This window comes from Notolabrus celidotus, chromosome 4, assembly GCF_009762535.1.
Source record: "Notolabrus celidotus isolate fNotCel1 chromosome 4, fNotCel1.pri, whole genome shotgun sequence".
In the NCBI taxonomy this organism is placed as follows: Eukaryota; Metazoa; Chordata; class Actinopteri; order Labriformes; family Labridae; genus Notolabrus; species Notolabrus celidotus.
In genome coordinates, this window is record NC_048275.1 from 21,306,014 (window position 1) to 21,326,298 (window position 20,285).

The 20,285-nt window shown below is 43.6% G+C and overlaps 1 protein-coding gene across 2 annotated transcripts in view; it reads left to right on the forward strand.

The window, feature by feature from the left end:
- The window catches only part of meis1b (Meis homeobox 1 b), an 80,436-nt gene extending 61,307 nt beyond the window's left edge, over positions 1-19,129 (forward strand). Inside the window, exons 10-13 of one of the 2 annotated variants that reach the window (XM_034682407.1) lie at positions 8,711-8,769; positions 10,501-10,590; positions 11,400-11,497; positions 17,156-18,076. In XM_034682407.1, the coding sequence (XP_034538298.1) occupies positions 8,711-8,769; positions 10,501-10,590; positions 11,400-11,458 (208 nt within the window). In that variant the 3' untranslated portion in view covers positions 11,459-11,497; positions 17,156-18,076. Of the gene's footprint in view, positions 1-8,710; positions 10,591-11,399; positions 11,498-17,155 lie in introns of both variants that reach the window. The other variant, XR_004631082.1, reaches the window with a different exon arrangement.
- The last annotated feature ends 1,156 nt before the right edge of the window (positions 19,130-20,285 follow it).

The window sequence follows — 20,285 nt, forward strand, 5'->3', positions numbered from 1 at the left end:
TTTTCAGTTTACAAAACATAATTCTGATTACTTTCATCGTACAACGCTTGCTAAGTTGTGCGTGCACAGTTTCCTTGCAGTGAGACCTTGATAACAGCGATTTGTGTGCATTCACTTTGGGCTTTTGCACAGAATTTTTAAAGAGTTTGGACTAAATTGAAAGCTTAATGGGATCTCATGCATCCAACATAGCTTCTAGGATGTTTCCATGAATTACATCCAGTGTTGTGTGTACAACTGTATATACCAACAAAAAGATATGATGGAAAAAACATAAATGGGACAACAAGATCTATCCTTTAAAAGAAATGCCACAGAGACAAACAGGTAAAGTGAGATGAGCTGCATGGTTCAGTATGCTGACAAGCTGGAAAGAGAGATGCTGGAACTTGTTCGCAGAAAGCCTTTTGAGGTGTGTGTGTCTGTGTGTGTGTGTGTGTGTGTTTTGGAATTAGCAGGCCCAGTTTCAGTCCATGCCCTAGAGCCTGTTTCATACACTGCAGCTCTGTCAAGTTGCTTCAGCCTGAAACTCCCTGACATTACAACAAATACCACACACTACACACATACATGAACGCACACATTTCACTAGATATGACCTCACCCTCAGATTTCAACACTGTTTGAATGAGAAAATAATTTCTAAAACAATATTTTCTTCCCTCAGTTTGAAGTCGGTTGCTACCAATAAGTCTTAACAGGAATCTCTCGCCTGTGCAGACACGACCCTGTCTAAACTGTATTATGTCAACATCAGTGTGTGCAGAGGTGTGTGTGTTCTTACACACATAAAGGTGTCCATGTGCAAAGACACACTCTGATCCAAACACCATCTCTCCTCCCCCCTTTTCTTCCTCTCACTCTCTCTGTTTCTCTTACATCACAGCACGCCGCCCGGGGCCAAACCTGCATTTCTCTTCGCTCGCCTCCCTCTCAAGTCTTTTTTATTCCCTCCTCTTTTCTCCCCACTTCTCTCCCTTTGCTTTTCAACATTCTTTTGTAGTAGCAGAGGGGGGGTCCAAAACATGAAAGCAGTGGTAGATTGTGAATGCCAGGGTCTGTGTCGGAGCACACATGGTCGCTGTCGTTCTCATCCTCATCAGTCGGTTGTTGTTCTCACACTGATGTTTTTCTGTGGTGATCAAATGCTCTTGTGAAGTTCAGCAGCGGGGATGCAGAGTATGTTGTGCCAAAAAAAGGGCACCTTCCTCTACAATTAACAGCCAAGAGACATTAGTCTTATGCAATTAAGATAATTGATGGTTCTTAGCAAAGAATTTGTAAACACACGGTTAAATAATAAGTCTGAATGCTGTTTGTGCTGGAAGCTACGTACGTGTTGCATAAATGACCCATAGTTATCAATGAAGTAGAGAATGGCTGGAATCTTGCAGACATATTCACTGCCATAAAAGTCTTAGTAACTCCTAAAAACAGTTTGCTTGTTACATACTTTCTCGGCCTGTGTGGTCATGACTGATGGTTGCTCGTTGATGAATCTGATTGTGCCCACGGTTTCTGCCCTTTAAAGGGATTTTTTTGCCACTGTACCTACGTATGTTGGTTAATGTTGGGTCTGTAAATAATATAGCACAGAGTTCGGCCTTAAGCTGCTCTCTATGTGAAGTCTGATGAGAGAACTATATTGTGATTTCACGCATTATACATTAAAAAACTGATTAATATATTTATTTAAGAAATTAAAGCTGATCAGCTCTGATTACAACAAGATAATTTTTACAAGCATAAGCATGTGAATCTGTGAAAATAAATTGTTCCACTTTCTGAAAACACATTGCATTGCTTTCTTTACTTTACTTCTTCTTCTTCTGTGGTGTTTGCTGACTGTGGATTTCGTCTGCTTAAAACCACCTCTGCTAGTTTCTGGGCAATCAGAGGGATCCCCATAGCGATGGCTGCTGGGAACCAGCGGGGGGAAGTGACACACACACACAGGATATGACACCGGCAGTATGGGGGGGATTTAGGTCAACCGCTGTGTGTTTGTGGCAGTCCCACACTGCAAGCCCTGTCAGCAGTACTGGCTCTGTGTGACATTGGTCATCTGTGTGTGTTTGTCTTAGTGTGTGTGTACACAGAAATTTGTTTATTTTTTGGTGACTCAAACTGTATTTATTTGTGTGTGGTAAACAAAAAAAAAAAATCTATATTTGCATAAAAATGCATATGCAAAATTCCCCAAAAACCTAAAGAACACACAGGAAAGCGGCAATGCTAAAAGAGCTTTGACATGAGCACATACACACATACTGTACCCACATACACATTTGATCCTACCCAAAGGCTAAAGGGACACAGACTTCTTCCAATGTTGTGTTTGTTGAGTGGGCAGCACGGGACAGCCATGTTGTTTCTTGGTAAAACCAGGCTTCCAGCCATACCCTCTCTCTGGCATTGATGGATGACCGGCTCACAGAGCGCCGGACAGCCTGAATGTGTGTGAAGGGAAGCAGGAACAGAGATAAAGAGAGTGACGGAGGTCACATGCTGCAGCTACACGCTCCCTTCCGATGTTCTATTCTCCTTCTCTTGCCATTATTCTTTGTTTTTCTTCTTCTTTGTATCTTGCTTTACAAACTTCTTTCCCCTCCCTTTCTTCCTCACCCCCTCTCTCCAACCCTCTGTTTGTATTTGGCCTTTTGGCGAGTCCTGTTTAGAAGTCAGTGAGGGTTGCAAAGCCAGCAAAAGTCAGAGCCAATGAGTTCATGTGTGTGTTTCAAGTGGCCAACATTTCCTCTCTATAACTTTGGGAGGCACCTGGTTGTCATGGACACAAACATACACACCAAATACACATATACGCTGAGCTCTTCTCCAGTTCTGTGTGTGTGGGAGAGAGAGAGAGAGTGCGAGCGTGGTTACCAATCCTGTTGCTCCACTCTGTAAAACTAGCTTTAGTGCTAGATTCATGGCTCTCTTAATGGACACTAGGCTCTTGGGTGGTGGCGCAACAGTGTGTGTGTGTGTGTGTGTGTGTGTGTGTGTGTGTGTGTGTGTGTGTGTGTGTGTATTTACTTGCTTGTATTTTATGTGTGTGGAGTAATGGGGATTAAGTGACCCCATGGCTGCTCTCAGTCTAAAGCTCCTTTTAAATTTCACACTGTTTTTCTTATGTTTCCCTCCATATGTGGCACCAGATCTAGCTAATCCACCTCATGTTATTAGGAGCTGGATCAGGAGACCTGCATGTTTTGAGTGTGTATGTGTGTGTGTTTCAGTGGGTGTGTCTGTGCATAGCTGTGCATATGCTTGGAGATGGTTCAGGATATTTTTCCTGCCAATAAAGACTTACGTGTATTGCTGACTCAAAACATAGGCCTCCGGTCCAATAACAGCCTGGTTTCAGCACACAGACTTAGTCATGTGACTCCTGCATGACCTCACTTCAACCTTACATGTGCAATGAGTGTGTTTGTGTGTGTGTGTTGAACATAGATTGTATGTGTATGTGCATGTGTGTTAATGTCTATAACACGTATCAGCTTGCATCCAGGTAATATATAGTGAACCACACCTTGTCTTAATGCACAGCTTAATGCATAGCTTTTTCTATAGGAGGTTGAGAAGCAGAAAGGATCATGGGACTAAGCCCGGTGTGTGTGTGTGTGTGTGTGTGTGTGTGTGTGTGTCTGTGTGTGTGTCTGTGTCTGTGTGTGTGTGTGTGTGTGTGTGTATGTGTGTGTGTGTGTGTGCGTGCGTGCGTGCGTGCGTGCGTGCGTGCGTGTGTGCGTGCGTGCGTGCGTGTGCACGTGCGTGTGAATCTTACAGACCCAAGACATATAGTTATTTGTAGCAGTTTGGTAGATCTAAACAGTATTGGAGTAAACATAGAGAAGGATGCAATTCGTTGCAGAATGTGCACCTTAAGTACATTTTTAACTGCATGTAATGTATATATCTCTGTTAAATAGAGTTCTGCACAAGGCTAAAATGTTTTATTCAAACTGTTCTGAGGCGTCAAATCCAAGCATGTGACCTGAGAAAGACTTGAGTTGGAGATAAAGAAAAGGAAAGACGTAGGGAAGGAGATATGTTTGGAAAAAAGAGGGAGGTGATTTATGAGTAAACTTGTCAACTGAGGGAAACAAGGGGAGAAGCTCGTAATCCCCTCACACACCCACATGCAGTATGCTCTCATGCATATAAATACATGCTGGATGCAGGTACATGCTCACAAAGGCAGTGTAACCTCCTGTGGTGCATAGGAGAATATGTGAGCTCTGTAATAAAATAACTACTTACTTAAGAAGAGGGAGAAGTGCTGGGACAGAAGAAGAAAGGATAAAGTTCTGCAGGGGTATAAAATGACATAAGTGTTAGAATAGGATGCAGTGTGTTTGCGAGTTAGCTCTGGCATGCTGTGAAAATGCTTTCCATGTACGCTAACTGCTTTTGAATATGTTTCTGTTTTAAGTTGTGATGTTTTGGTGCGCTAATGTGTGTGAAAATCCTTTTATAGAAACAGGATTCCATACAAAAGTTGTTTAAAGAAGTATGACAGGTGAAGAAATCCATCAGCAGAATAAAATAAAAGATTAACTTATAGAAAAATGTCTTAGTTTGCATGAATGAGTGTGGTGGTATGTGTGATAATCAGTGAATAAGAAGGATGTATGGGCTAGGTGTTAATTGTGGTTGAGCAGCAGACAATCGATGGTAGCCACGCAGTGACAACCTGATGATAAGCTGCAGGACTCAACCTGTCAGAGCTTGCTTTCTTTTTAGTGCTTTTAAATCATATTGATTGGCAGCCAGGAGGAGTGTGTGGTTATACTGTTATTTTAAGCAGCTCTCACATTTGAATATGTATGTATACCCTTGTCAGCGTGGAGTGATATCAGGGCCCTGTCTTCATGCGAATGTGTGTGTGTGTGTAATGCTGGGATATCAAGTTTTGTGTCTAAATTTGAGGTGTGCACATTTTCTCAGATTACTAATGTAATATCGGTAGTGAGTGCAGAGGACATGTGTATATATGTGCATGTGCACATTTGTGTGTTTGAGTGTGTCTCATATTACTAATATAATATTGGTAGTGGGCTCAGGAGATGAGTGTGTGTTTGTGTGGGTATGTGTGCCACAGAATCTGAGAACTCCACATGAATTTAAATGAACGAGCTTGCACAGTAACCTTTTGTATATCCAATCTGCATCTTTCCACCGCTCGTTATTAAATTATCCCCTAATTGGTCACGCAACAAAGGCAGCTGATGAAAAAGACAATTTCTTGCTTTTAATTGGGCATTTCACGTGTGCTTCGTGTACACCTGTGTGCGGCTGCCTCCGCTCACTGTGCCTGTGTGCGTCTGAGTGTATGTGTGTGTGTCTCGGGTGTAATGAGAATAGGACATTAGCAAGGGCTTGGCAGACGCCGTCGCAATCAGTTCCACTCTTTCCAGAGAAGGAGGGAGAAGGGTGGGAGGGGTAATCCAGACATAAGCAATCTCAGAAGGAGAAATAGATGAGAGGTGCAACAACAAAGATGGAAATTCACCCAGTTCCGTTGAATGACTTTATACCAGACTTCAGTTGTGGAATAATGTAACTTCTGAACCACTTTACACCAGGGGTGCATGCAAATGTCAAGTATGTGTGTACGTTGGAATCAAACTAACACCCAAAGCTGTTTTCCCACCATGCTGGATTTCCCTAAACTACACAAGGCCACATTTTATTCCTAGTCATTTCCTTTCCTCTTGCTACTTTTTTGGTGTGTTTTTGCCCAAATTTAGACGTACCACCAGTGGTGTGTCACGCCAAAATAGCCCAGCTATTGTTGCTCTGAGCGGGGCTGAATAGTACAGCTCATTGTGTTGTGATGGGAGGCAGGGGAATGAACAGGCCATAAACACTGGCCCTATAGCACCCAGGGGTCGTGCAAAGGTGAAGCCTCACTCCCCCTAATAGAAGAGCTCTCCCCTTCTCTTTTTCTATGCTGTTTCTCTATCACTTTTTATCTCTTTAACTTTTTTCTTTCTCATGTGCTTCCTCTTGATTCCCACCCTATTTTTCTCTCCCTGTGTCACAGTCTTTCTCTCCGTCAGCTTATTAACGGTCACAGCAAGAGTGTCTGGTTTGCAGACCAGAGCCCCTTGCCTTTTTTTTTTCTCCCTCTCTCTCACTCCTCCTTCCCTCCCGTCCTCCTGCTCTCCATCGCTCCGTTCCCTTGGCTGCTATTATGAGAGGCATTTTATCCTTTGTTCCAGCCCCCATGGTGCATCTGGCCTCAGATATGGGGACGACGGGGACAGGAAACCGGCGAGAGTTTTTTTCACAAGGAGGGAGGGGGTTGGAGTATGGATTTGTCACTGGGAGGTGGACCACTAGTTTCCACCATACAGGGAAGGAATGATAAGGAGGGAGTAAGCAGGAGAAGGAAATAGATAGAGAGAGGGACCAAGGCAGAGTCGCTGAAGTTTCTCTGGTTATAATGTTGGCAGCAGTAGCAGTGATAGTAGGATTATTACTTCTCTGATACATAGTCTCTTTAATCCTCAGAGTAAATAAGCACTGGTGCCATATTTCTGGGAGGTCACATTGAGTTATGAGTCTGTTACATTCCTCCCTGAGCCGATTGTACCAAGAACAAATGCTTGACTTTCCAAGCAGTGCACACCTATTGCCAAAACAACCTCCTTTATTGCATCAGTGCTTTTATATTTTTGCAGGAGGTAGAATGAAACAGAAGTCAAAATAAAAAAGAAGGAAATAAAAGTGGAGGCAAGGAGACTGCAATGACAGATGAGGTGAAGAGAAGGTAAGGTCAACAGTTAGCCAGCACTGGCCTCAATTTGACCTCTCCCTCTGTATAGGGTCCGGAGAGGAGAGGAGAGGAGAGGAGAGGAGAGGAGAGGAGAGGAGAGGAGAGGAGAGGAGAGCTAAAGGAATGCTAAGGCCTCCTCAACCCTCCTTGCCCTCTCTCCCTCCTCACTCCTCCTTCCATATCTCCCCCAGCAAAACAGGGTGTAGGAAGGGAGGGAGGAGAGGGTGTTGGTGATAAAACTCCAGACGTTCCCTCATTTGATGGTGCTCTGCCATGTCAGTGCATTCTTGCATTCCTCCTCAGCGCTTTCTGTTTCTGTCTCCCCCTCAAATTCCACTCAAACATGCTTTTTTTGTAACAAAATGTGAACAAAATTGCAAAAGTGTGGAGCACAAAGGTGGACGAGGTCATTTTTATGTTTTTCATTTTAACAGAAGGCTCCAGGATCATAATACATTTTTAAAAAATCTCAAGCGGATATGAGGTATAAACATTAAAAAAAGATAAAGAAAGGCAATCAATCTTGTGGCTGATATTTTTTCTGTTCTTTTGATAATCTGTGTCCACTGCTCTGCAATATCTCATTTCCCTGCAGCTCAGTCTTTAGAAGGTGATTCAGGATAGATAGCGGACAGACAGAAAAGGACGAGTGCCATAAAGCAGTTAAAGAACAAATATTAAAGAGTTAAAAAGCAAGAGGGTTCCATTCACTAATTAGGGGTCAAACAGAAGCACCAGCTAGTGTCCTTTTGTTTCTCCTCCTCCTCCTCCTCCTCCTCCTCCTCCTTATCCTCCTCCTCCTCCTCCTCCCCTCCTTCTCTAGATCTCTTAAACACTTCTTTCTGCAGCTTCAGAAGCATTGAACGACTATTGTTTCCTTTTAAAGTTCATCTGATGCTGCCCCCTTTTTTCAGAGATGAAATGGAAGTGTCCAGTGGGGCAACAGCAGGAACACATAAATCAAGTCAGAAGCCCCAAGAGCCCTCTCTCCCTGGGGTCATTACAGGTCACAGGGTCATTTCACAAGGGGTTAGGCTGAGCAAAGCCAGAGCGCTGCCTGTGTGTGTGTGTGTGCGTGTGTGTGTGTAGGTGTGGATGTGGATGTGTGTGAATGGACGTAAGAGAAGGGAGAGAGGGATTTTAAAAAGTGTGTGTGCAGATTTGAATATGAGTAACTGTGTGCACAATAAGTAGTGTGCTTTTATAGGAGGTCACAGGGTAAATAAGAGGTTGTCCCCGGCTTTATGTGTTCTTCTGCTCCTGTGAAAACACAGGCACTAAAAAAAGCTCCTGCTGTCACAGAGTAACACATGGTCACCTGTTTTAGCAGAGTATCACCCAAAAACAATGCCTCTCACCAGTGGCAACATGACATGTTTCTGTCAGCAAACACTTCCCACACCGCCGCCAAGCTCCAAGCCAAGTGTGTTTAACAGTCAGCAATCTCAGCCCGCCGTGAGGTGGAACGTCTCCAACAAAGTGAGATGGGTCGACATGTTTCAAACAGGCAGAGTGAAAATCCCGGCTGAGCCTCGCCCCACAAAGACCCCAGTGTTTTCAGGCTGATGTGACTATGCGTAAGCCGATGCTATGCGAGTTTGTACAAGTCAGGAACTTCTGAATTTTCAGAGACAACTTCCTTGGTTGTCAGGGCTGTTAAGATTTAACTTCTGCAGCGACTCGTTTTGGGCTTTTCCTAGGCTGAGAGTTGCTCTGAGGAGAATAATTTCTCCACATAACTATTATGGTTTACTAAGAGAAAGACTCTGGTTTGGCAATGTTTTTGTTTTTGCGCTGTGTGCCAAGATTTCTAATGTTTTAGTCAGCATTTTTTCCTCATCTTGTCTTGAGAAATACACTGACTGTTTCTGTATCTCTTTCTTCTCATCCCTTTCCTTCCATCCTCTCTTCTGTCATCTTCTGCAGGTTCATTAATGCCAGGAGGAGAATAGTGCAACCCATGATCGACCAGTCAAACCGTGCAGGCAAGTCTCCTCTAGTTACTGTATTCAAGTCTCGCAGGCGAAAGCCGTCCACACTCCATGCACCCGGAGGCCCCTTGGCTGGTAAATACAGGACTGATGCCCCTCATTCTGGAATGTCCAAATCCTGCAGGGGGTTTCCCCATCTGTGTCCTTAAAACTGACCACTAAAATAAAAAACCAAAGTGTTAAAACATTAACATCAACCATTAATCAACTTTGATGTGGGGTGAGAAACTATTTATTAATTATGAAAAATAATAATATGGCTGAAATTGAGTTAATGATGAGTGGCTTTGTTTATTCTAGTCTGTAAACAAAACTAGCTGTGTTCTCAGTAAAGTTTGCTTTTAACTCCTTCCTCTCTTTCTTGAGCCAGTCAAGCAAAGAAAAAAAATCCCCTCCCCCTGGCTCAAACCAAAACATAAAGTGAGCGACACCCATTTCTTTTTTTGGGTGACCGTTGTTTGGCTTCTTGGCTCCAGACCTGTTTTTACCCCCCTTACTTCTGAACCCCCCGCCCCCTCCCCCTCCTCAACCCTATTTGTGGCTGTTTCAGTGAGCAAGGGGAGTGAGGGGAGCGAGTAAGCGGTCCCCCTGGTGCATGGCTTGGTTTGGACTGCTGTAAACTTTATTACCTGTAATAGGGGTCAAAGGTCAGGGTGGCATTAGGGGCGCAGTAAAGTTCAAAGGCATTCAGTGGGGCTGAGTTCTTGCTTTTGCTTGACTGACCCCCAAACAGCCTGAATCGAAGGTAAGTGGATTTCTATGAGCGCAGAACAATGGAGGGCAGCGAAAAATAAGAAGTCTATCAGGTTTCACTTAGCCTCGCTGCTCAGTTAAAGGCAGTATTTATTAGATAAAGCATTTAGGTATGGGAGCACATTCTGAGACCACTTAGTAAGAATGAGCTGACCTTTTCAGAGCGCTGACCTGGTGCTCATTTTGTTCTTTTGATCATGTTTTTGATCATGCATTTTCAGGAGCAGAACTAATGTTAAAAGTGTAACAATGTTAGGTGTGTTAGTGTCATTTTCATGAGTATCAAAGGTGCCAGAGATTGGTTTTAAACTTTTATTTTGCATTTGAATAAAACAGCAATGATGACGTGACAGCCTCGAAAGGAGAGGAAACACTTTATGTTAAGTTGTGACATAAAACTAACCCCTAGTTTATCACCTTTTATTCAAACATACAGCCTAAAATACTTCACATACCTTTTTCAAGACTCAGTTCAAAACAGTATAATCAATAAGATATAACAAATTGATAAATTGTTCAACAGTTAAATAAGACAAAATAAAGACCGGAGATGGAGCTACTGTAAGAACAATAATGTAAACTTGAAAAGTTAGGTCCTTGGTTTCCTTTGAAACCACAGAGGGCTTGTCATTTTGATGAAAAAAACTTTTTTCCACTTAAATACAGAGTTCATGCAATCTAGGTTTTCGCCCAGTTTCCAAACAGATATCTTTGTGTGACTTAGGTGCACCATCGTGTGTGTTGTCCAATCCCTATTAGAGCGTTTAGACGTATTAAAGTCAACCCGGGGCTTACAGTGCCGAGCCGGCTGCACAGACACGGAGCGCAGTGACGTTGAAAGAACAACGGCGGCTCCCTGTGCGTGCACCGGCCAACAGATGATCCCGCTTCGGCCACTGAGCCTTAATTAAAAGCACTAATTGACCACTCCGTCCCCTCCCTCCCCCCTCTGTCTCCTCCCTCCATCCACAGTAAGTCAAGGAGCTCCCTACAATCCAGATGGCCAGCCGATGGGGGGCTTCGTCATGGACGGTCAGCAGCACATGGGAATCAGACCACCTGGTAAGGCTTTCTCTGCGTGTCTGTCCCTTTCTTTCCTTCTCTGTGTCTTTGCTTTCTTTCCTCACTGTCCTCCTTCCCCCCCCATTATTGAATCATGGCTCATCATCCTTCTATTTTACTCCTGTCTCATCTGATTCATCCTTTTTTTTCCTCACTCACATTCTTACTCTCCCTTTTCAGCTTTACTCAGTATTCCTAAGTGTTTTGCAGCATCTGTCATTTTGGTGCTTTAAGTGTAATCTGGGCTGTAATGTACACCCTCAAACCCAGTGACAAAGATACACACATACTGTACACCCCCCCCCCCCCCCCATCGGCGTACACAAACCAGAACAGGTGTGGTCAATCACATTACACAAGCATCTCCCTCCTCCTGCGCTCCCACTCCCTCTCAGCTCTCGGTCCCTCTCTCTCACGCCATCAGGTCTAATCCCAGAGTTTGTCCTTAAGCTCCTCTCCTCCTCTCCTCTATCCCCTGTTTTCTAGGATTCTCTCAAGTCTCTAACCCTATCTCACCCTCCACTCAAAGTCAGCAGGTTTGGATAAACTGCAAGGCTACTTAACCCCCCTCACATCTACCCCGCCCTGCCAGATTAAAACCAGTCCACTCCTCTGCCATGTTGTCTGTCAGGTTTAGTTTCTCAGAAAAAAACCCATCTCTGGCATTTAGCTCAGTGTTTCAGTTTGCAAACATTTTCCTGGTTAAACTTTATTGCAAAGACCGAAAAATGTCTTCACTTTTTTGACATTGCAAAGACGCACTACATCTTCAACTGTTCATTAATTGAAATCCCACATCTGTTTCTCAGGACCCATGGGTGGCATGGGCATGAACATGGGCATGGAAGGTCAGTGGCACTACATGTAGCCCCGCCCCTGTCCAACCAATCGCAACACAAAGGATGATGTAAGTACACATGGACACAGACTTGCCTACATTTGCAGATTTATAAGCATTCTTAATATTTAATGGTGGTCTCAGACCAAACACGCCACATTATTCAGATTCAGCTTTAGTGCAGAACCGGGTGGTGTTTATCTGGATTCTGGGTATTCATGTTCATAAAAATGGGACCAATAATAGACTCAGTGATCTAAAATATATAAAAATGAAGCTTGATTTCAATAGTTTAAGTCTTGTTTGGCATATGGCTCTCCTCCATTTTTTTCCCTTTTCATTTCAAACACATTGTTGTTCTTCCAAAGCTGATTTTTCTCTGTTATTCTCTCTGTAACTGTCCCGCCCTCGCTCTAGTGATAAGAACCTTTGATCACAACCTTGTAACTCTGTGTATGAAATGTGTGTATCTGAGTGTGAGTGTGTGTAGCTGCTTTGCTCTGTCGCATATCCAATAGCAACACACAACTAAACATCCTGCATATCTGGGAGGAGAGACACTTTTAAGGGTGGAGGGAAAAAAGAAAGAGAGGAAGAGAGGAGAGAGAAAACAGTACAGATGCATGTGTACAAATAAATGTAATACTGTATAAACACAACAATTAGCACAGCAAAGTCAGCCAATGACACAATCTCTGTTGAATGTTTGAGAAATGTAAGTTTTAAAATGTCTGTACTAGTTTGATAATCACGTTTTTTATTTAATCATTGTTCAAGATTTGTGTGTGTGTGTGTGTGTGTGTGTGTGTGTGTGTGTGTGTGTGTGTGTGTGTGTGTGTGTGTGTGTGTGTGTGTGTGTGTGTGTGTAGGTGTGTGTGTGTGTGTGTGTGTGTGCCAGTGGATGGAGAAAGTAAGAGGTCAAATGGGGTAAAGTGGAGGAAAAGGAGGAGAGTTTTGATGAGACTGAAAGAAGGCAGGGATGGGTCGGGACAGGGGGGCTGGGGGGGGGGGGGGGGGGGGGGCAGGTAGGACGTTGCCATGGCAACAGACTGATTGGCAAAAATGTAAGCAGCATTCGTTGGTGCAAGGAGAAGGAGAGAGAGAGATAGAGAGAGAGAGAGACCGAGAGAGAAAGAGAGAGGCAAGTGAGCGCCCCTTAAGTGTCATAAATCTGCCGGGTTGCTGTTGATGCATGAGCCACATTAATACACACACTAAACAGCTAGAAGATCCCCCTCCCATCTTTCTCGCCCTCTCTCTCTCTTTTTCTGTCTCTGTCCCACTAATGCTAGCTCTGTCTCTTTATGGTTTTTCTCACTGTCAGCCTCTCTCTCTCTCTCTCTCTCTCTCTCTCTCTCTCTCTCTCTCTCTCACTCACTCACTCACTCACTCACTCACTCACTCACTCACTCACTCACTCACTCACTCACTCACTCACTCACACACACACACACACACTCTATTTCTCTCACCTCCCCCCCCCCCCTCTCTCTCTCTCTTTGCCCCAGGGCCAAATACACTCCCACATAATTCTGGATGTATACTAGCTTGGTGTTGTCACAGTGCACAGTGTGTATAAAAAGTGGCTAGGGGTCCAATTGTTGTGAGATATCATTGTTTAGTGTTTGTGTGAATTAGTGTGTTTGAACACCATATGTGTGTGAACATGTGTGTGTATACAACATACAAAGATTTATATGTGAAATACATGTGTTTGCCCATGTGTGGGTGTGTGTGTGCACAAGCACAAAAGTGTGTGTCTGTATAAATGTGTATGTGTGTATGTGCATGTGTGTGTATGGTAATAGGATTACTCCTGGCACAGGGAGGGGACACAAACTAGTGCAAAATGGAGGAGGTAGCCAGCAGGGTATGGAGCTTAGCTGGGCCTAATTGACTAGATCCAAATTAAATATGCCATCACCAGAGGTGTGACCAATGGATTTGACTTATTCAGTTTACAAAAATAGAGACCATTAACCCTCCACAGAATGTGTGTGTTTGTGTGTGTGCATGCCATGATGAAAATATGCCACCCTTGTTTCTATCACCAATGTCCACAACAACCAAAGCAAAGACAGAACATCTCATGTCCAATGGCATCTTTCAGGTCTGAAATGCAGGGAGACATGGTAATAGAAAGGCTGTGCTTTCAGAATGAAACGTGTGTGTGTGTGTGTGTGTGTGTGTGTGTGTGTGTGTGTGTGTGTGTGTGTGTGTGTCTGTGTGTGTGTGTGTGTGTGTGTGTGTGTCTGTGTCTGTGTATCTGTGTTTATGTGTGCGAGTGTGTAAACATGAGGGCTGGTTCTCCGTGTCCAAGCTGCCTCTTTCCAGCAGCTGCTAGCCTTCCCAGCAGACCTTGCTTTAAACAGCCTCAATTTGCCTGCTGAATCTCGTAATTGGGCCACCAGAGGAATCCTCTGCGAGACGGGCAAAGCACAGAGAAGATGAGCAGACAGCAGAGGAAAAAGAGAGCGAGAGAGAGCGAGAGAGAGAGCAAGAGAGAGAGAGAGAGAGAGAGAGAGAGAGAGAGAGAGAGAGAGAGAGAGAGAGAGAGAGAGAGAGAGAGCGAGAGAGAGAGGGAGAGAGAAGGGTATACAGAAAGAGGGAGGGGCAAATGAAGAGATGGCAAGTGAGAGAAGTGTAAATGACAAAGAGGGAGGGTGAGGTGTTAAAGGAGGAAAAAAGGATGGAAGGATGAGGGAAGAAGATAGAAGCTTTGAGATATAGTGACAGAAATATGTCTACTCCACCTATTGGCAAGCTGTTCTGTACAGCTTCATTAGTTAGCAGTTTCTAGCTGCTAGCATGTCTCTGTCAAAAACTCTTACTTTCCTTTCTAGGTCAATTAAATGTAAGCGATGTGTTATATTCTTTCATGACCAATTAAATTAATAGGTTATTATAGGAGTGGGGTAAATGGTTATCCTATTTGATTAAGAGAGCACAAGTTCATTATATTTTATAAGCAATTTTCATTAGCAGAGTTGAGGTTTTGTTACCGCAGGGCTAAATTGAGCAGTTATTGTGCCGAGGAGTGCTGAGCCTTGATACAGAAGGTGTGCCTAGCAGTCACACTGCAACATTAGTTAAAACTAAAGCCAATTAGTCGTGCTCAGTGAAAAGCGTTATGCTTTCCACCCAATGATGATTACAGAGCTTAGATCCCCTTGCGAAACAATACACCTGTCAGCAGAGATGAAGCCCGGCAAGTGAAGCGGAAGCGAGCCGAGCCTTTGATAGCGGACCAGAATGACTCTCGGATGACCCTTACCCCCTTTCCCCTTCTTCCCCTCTTTTCCTGCTTTCCCTTCTTCCACGGAATTAGCCAGGGGTGGCCCACTGAAAAACTGTGATTTCCAGATTCAGGACAATAGTTATCACAGGGTGGAAGAATTAATTATGTCGCAGAGCGTATGGAATTTTCTCTGGCCCTCCCCGCTCTCAGCTTTTTTTCCTAAAATGTCGGGTAGAACGCTCGAGTGAACGCTGCCTGTAACCCCTTTGCTGCCAATCTCGGCTGGAGACCCTTTGTCCCAGGATTCCCTGCTCCAATCATTAAGCGCAAATTTGTTAACCTTCTGCTGAGGGGTCAAGATCCCTCCCCTAGCCCCCCACTACCACACTCCCTCCCACTGTCACCCCCCACCCTCAACTTCTTTTTCTGGTGGATGAACTTTTACTATTAACGAACATTGGAAAAAACAGGTCCCGATGGGGATTTCATGCACCCTGGTATTGTCCATGTGAATGTGTGTCCCTGTTGATTTGGCCCCTCTGGGATCCCCCTTAGAGTTTAAGAAAGGAGGCCTACAGCTCAATGTATTGATTGGCTTATTAAGTGAAAAACCTTATTAGCAACGTGTGCTCTTTCAAGCACGCATTGTGTTTATCAGGACCTTTACAATGATTTTCCTCAGTAATCAGGACAGTCCTGTTAATCAGGGTTAGGCAAGAGCCACAAACAAACTAACCAAAAGAACAACCATGATTTAAAAAAAAAAACCTGGATATTCTTGGAAAATGATCATTACGTTGGTGTTACATGTCAATCGAATTGTGACTTTTTGCCCCCGAATGATCGATGAATGATTGCTCTAAGCATGAGCATGATCTGCCCAGTATTTAAGCTAGTATTGCTAATAGTTTGCCTTGCCGTAGTGCCACAAGTGATGTTCCAAAAAGAAATGTCACAGGTTTGATGCCATTAGGTTCAGAAATATGTGCAAGCCCCTACCAACTCACCCACTGAAAGGAAGCTAATTGAAGCTTGCTCACATAACAGCTCACCCTTCCCTCACGCAAGTCAAACCCACTCTCCTCAGTAGCCCAGGTGACATCTGATGGATGAGGGGTTTAACAAATGTGTTAGCTCCTCTGTTGTCCTCCTCCCGCTTCACCTCATTGTCCTTTTCCCTGCCCGGGCTTTTGTGTTTTGGCTGTAGTTGCTCTCTTGTGTATGTGGCGAACACGTGGAGGGGCCCGGGGCTCTCTCAGGTGACGGGCGGCCGCAAGCTTTGCCACTTCTCTTTGGTTTTGACAACAATGGCGTCGGCTTCTCAGTGGTGACTTTCCACCTGCAGAGATGGATGGCGGCTATTGTTGGGCTTTAAAGAGAGAAATGTAGGGTGAGAAGAGGGTTAGGATGGATTTCTTTATGTAATTTTTCATTGTGTGGAAGGGATTGATGACATGCAGCAGGTTGAATCACTTTTCGGGGTTTTGGTTGATTGGTCATGTGAAACAGACCTAACAGGCAGTTAAGGAAAGGGAGCCAAAAGGATATTTTAAAGAAGGATTGAATTGCACATCACGTTAATACTGACGTGGAAGAGTTTTACTTGTGCTGTCAATGCTGACTGGAAATGATCAAAGGACAAATCAAAGTCTAATTTTGAGTTTCCTTGTAGTCAAGTTAAACTGATTATCCAGGAAATGTTAAGTACTGAACCTCAATATCACTTCAAGTCGATCGTGTGTGTTTGGTCGCTAAGTCCTCTCCTCCTGTTAAAGTAGCATTACTGAGGGTGTAGGATTAACTCACTAAACCCTGCAACAGTCTTCTCTTTCTCTCCAACTCTGTCTCTCCAGTACATCCACACAGTATTAGTAAAGGGCAGGTTTGTGACTGTATCCTGACCCAGATTAGCACCATGTTGTGTTTACAGTAGTTGCCACACGATGTGCTCCTCCTCCTCTGGAGCCTCATCAGAAGTTCCTGCTATGTCCAGGTGCCATCGGTCTGAAAATGTAACATGAGAGCCTACTTTCTGAAGTCGAGTGTGATCTATTGTCGTATTTAATGAATGATTAATGACATCCAAGTCATTCAACAGGTTTATTTTGCAGTTAAATGCTTTCTTGCCCAGTGGTGGAGACAATAAGCCAGTTTGCTGAGAGCTTATTAATATTTGAATGACTTTTCAAATACAATGGAGATTTTAATTTGTAACCGTTTATACAGTGACCACATGTACATATTATTACATCTAGATAAAACATTGTTGTCTTAACAGCAACAGGGTTGACTTTCAAAGCCGTGTGTAATTAGTGGATGAAGTGAAAAGTCTTATAACACTGATGCTGTCTGAGTGAAAAGTGAAAATAAACCATTTCTCTAATCTGACATTCACAGCAGATCCTAATTTATTCATCAAATTGAACCTCTCTTTTTTTTCTGTGAAAAATTAATCATTAATCAACCATTTGGATCTCCTCTTTCCTCAGAACTGGAGAGCAAACCAGAGGATCATGGGTCTCACGGAGGCCTATACGGCATGGGAATGGGCTCCTTGACTTCATGATGACAACAGTAACCCCTCTGCCCAACCGCCTACAAGACCCAACAACATTTTATTTGGCTGATATCTGCAACTTGGAAGCCTTCCATGACTGCGTACTTGACTTTTCTATGTATCCAGTGATGCACAGAAGATCCAACCTCATCCAATGACCCCATATCCTGACAGACCCGTTTCTTCTCTGGTGGGCACTAGACTCTGCCCCCTTGCCTCTGCCTACAAGGATTCACATGGATTCCTCCATGGAAAGTGATTGCGATTGCGAGCATTGATGACACAAGAGACACACCGTGTCCTTTGCCTGTACCATCGGTGAATGCAGCACCGGGTGACATATTCTAGACTCTTTGACAAATAAGAGACTTCCTGTGAAGAGCACTTCACTCTTTGGGATGATGGAAATGGACCAAGGAGAAGCCAATGTCTGTATCTGACAGGACACTCACAAAGCAAAAGAGGTGCCCTCTAAAAAAGTATAGTGGATTGAAACATGGAAGGAGGGAAAGCAAGAGAAAAGAAATTAAAAGTTTAACTATATCAACTCCTGGTTTGGAAAGCGAGTGGAGAAAGAAAATATACTGTATACTGTTGTAAAATTACGCTGGACTCTCACAAGAACTGGGAATTTAAGTATTGTAAATGCTATTGTATTGTTCTGCATATTATGTTGTTTCTAATAGATTTTTTAAAAAAAGGATGTGAACTTTTTTCTCTTTGTTTTCTCATTTCTTTCCACACTATGTGTGTGCAGTCTCTCCATCAGATTTGACCCCCTGCTCCCTCCCTACATTGAATCACGATGCATTTTTTAAAAGTAAAAAAAGTGAATAAACTGACAATTCGATCAGTCTGTCGCAGACCTTTATTTGGATGGTAGGAGTGTGACAGCAAGACATATTCCCTTTTATTTTACATATAGAGTCCATCCACGTACAAACAGGGTGCAGCTGTTACTACTGACATGTCTGCACCTTGTACCCCAATTCTGGTGATTTTGTTTTATCACCATTTCATATCGGTTGAATGTGTTCATCTTTTGGGTTGGATGGTTTTTATTGGTAGAAAAAAAAACATGAAACTCTCTTTAAACTCGTCGGATTAACTCCAAACACAATAAATCAAGCTTTACACTGTGTCTGAAAAGCTAACATTTTGGATGTCAAGGTGTTTTTTTATTTGTAACTCAACTGTTATATTTCACAATTACCCATTTGATCACGAGGGCTGACATATAATGTAGGTCAAGATTGCTAACATGAAAAACAGATTTTCAAACATAATACAGAGCTTCATAAAAGAAACCAAAAATCATCAGAGAACGGAAACGACAGAAGTGTGTCCCACAAACATGTTGTTTCCTGTTTTCTCCATGTGTGTCTGTGAGGGCCTCTGAAAGTCTATCTAAGTGTCCTATTGATGTGTTTCATGTCACAGGGCAGAGCGCATGCATGGCCGATGGATTCTCTTCCCCTTGGTGTTTGGTGGAGCTTGTTGCTGAAAGAGACAGAGGCAAAAGGAGAACACCGCTAATACCCCACTCCGTTCATTTTTTATTTACCCCGATGATGTAATGCTAATCAACAGACAGGAGAGAATGTAAAAGTGTTTGTGTGTGTGTGTGTGTGTGTGTGTGTGTGTGTGTGTGTGTGTGTGTGTGTGTGTGTGTGTGCGCGCGCGCACGCGCGCGCGGGAGACAGGGAGGGGGAATGACCGTATATGTGTGTGTGCATAAGTGCTTGAGTGGGTTATCAATGCATCCATTATCCATAGCTTCAAACATGTATGTATTACGCACATCTTTAAGATTCCTTTGAAGACAAGTCATGTTTCTTATGCTTTTACTTTGAAGGGTATATATGTACATCTGTGTTGTAAATAAATACTTTTTGTTCAAATAACAGAATTCAGAACTAGTCTCACATTATCTTCCTACATGCAGATATGAAATATAAACACATACATGTCGCTACAAGTGAAGCTAAATTAGGCACAAACGTGCTTTCATGTAGACAAATGCCCATTGAATAAAGCACGGGTCCATTTATTCTTAAAGAAACATGCACTTAAGTCAACCTTTCTGCCATCGCTGTGGATAATGTGCAGCTAATGCATGCGTTCTGCTGTCATTTTCTCACACACGGAGAAGGGGAGGAAGGGGAAGAGGAGCTCGGCAAGAAAGCGAATTATCATCGTTAAGCATTAAAATTCATTAAGCTAAAATTTCTACAAACACGTAAAGGGAAGATTAGTTCTCCCTCACGCCTTGTTGCCCGCAGTCAAAGGGCTCAGCGCTCAGCAGCCGATGTTGTCTCCGGGTTACACTGCACTTGAAGGGACAGAGCCTGAGCCGACTGAGGAGGCGAGAAGAGAGGAGCCGAGCGAATTTTGTCTAATTGATACATTTCGAACAGCAGCCCTGTTTCTCAATGTCTTTTCTTAACACCAGCGAACAAGTGAGAGTCTGTTTTATCCAAAACAATATGCGCGTGTAAATCAATACTCTCCCCTTCTCTCCCTCTCGATCTCTCCACCGCGCAACTATTGTGTTTTTACTGCCTTTGCCCAAGTGAATGCTATTTACACTAAAGAAGAAGAAGAAGGGAAAAAGACACGCTCTTAAAAAACCCCGGCGACGTTTTAATTGCTTCGCCTCTCCACCATGGCTGGAAAATCCGAGGCTGTGAAATGTGAATTCCTGAGCCTGTGGCCGCTGGGAGCTGTGGAGACTGTGGAGGAGAAAGCCCATGCTTGACTGCCCTCTTTAGGGAGGCCTGGTAACTGTCCGGGGCAGGGACGTTTGGAGATGGCGCACGGCACCACCTCGCCTTTTACGCACGGACGTAAACGACACAAAAAGGCGCTTGGGAGTTTGATAGAAGTCCAAAAGCTAAGAAGACACAGGAAGAGAGAGAAATGACCGAGTACACATCAATGGATAATCAAATCAAAATTACTCTCTGTTTTTTATACAGAAAAAGACGGTCTGTAAAATTAATATTTTCAAAAAGGACACCAATATTGAGGAATAGTTGTCGTTTCCCTGCATTGTCATATCC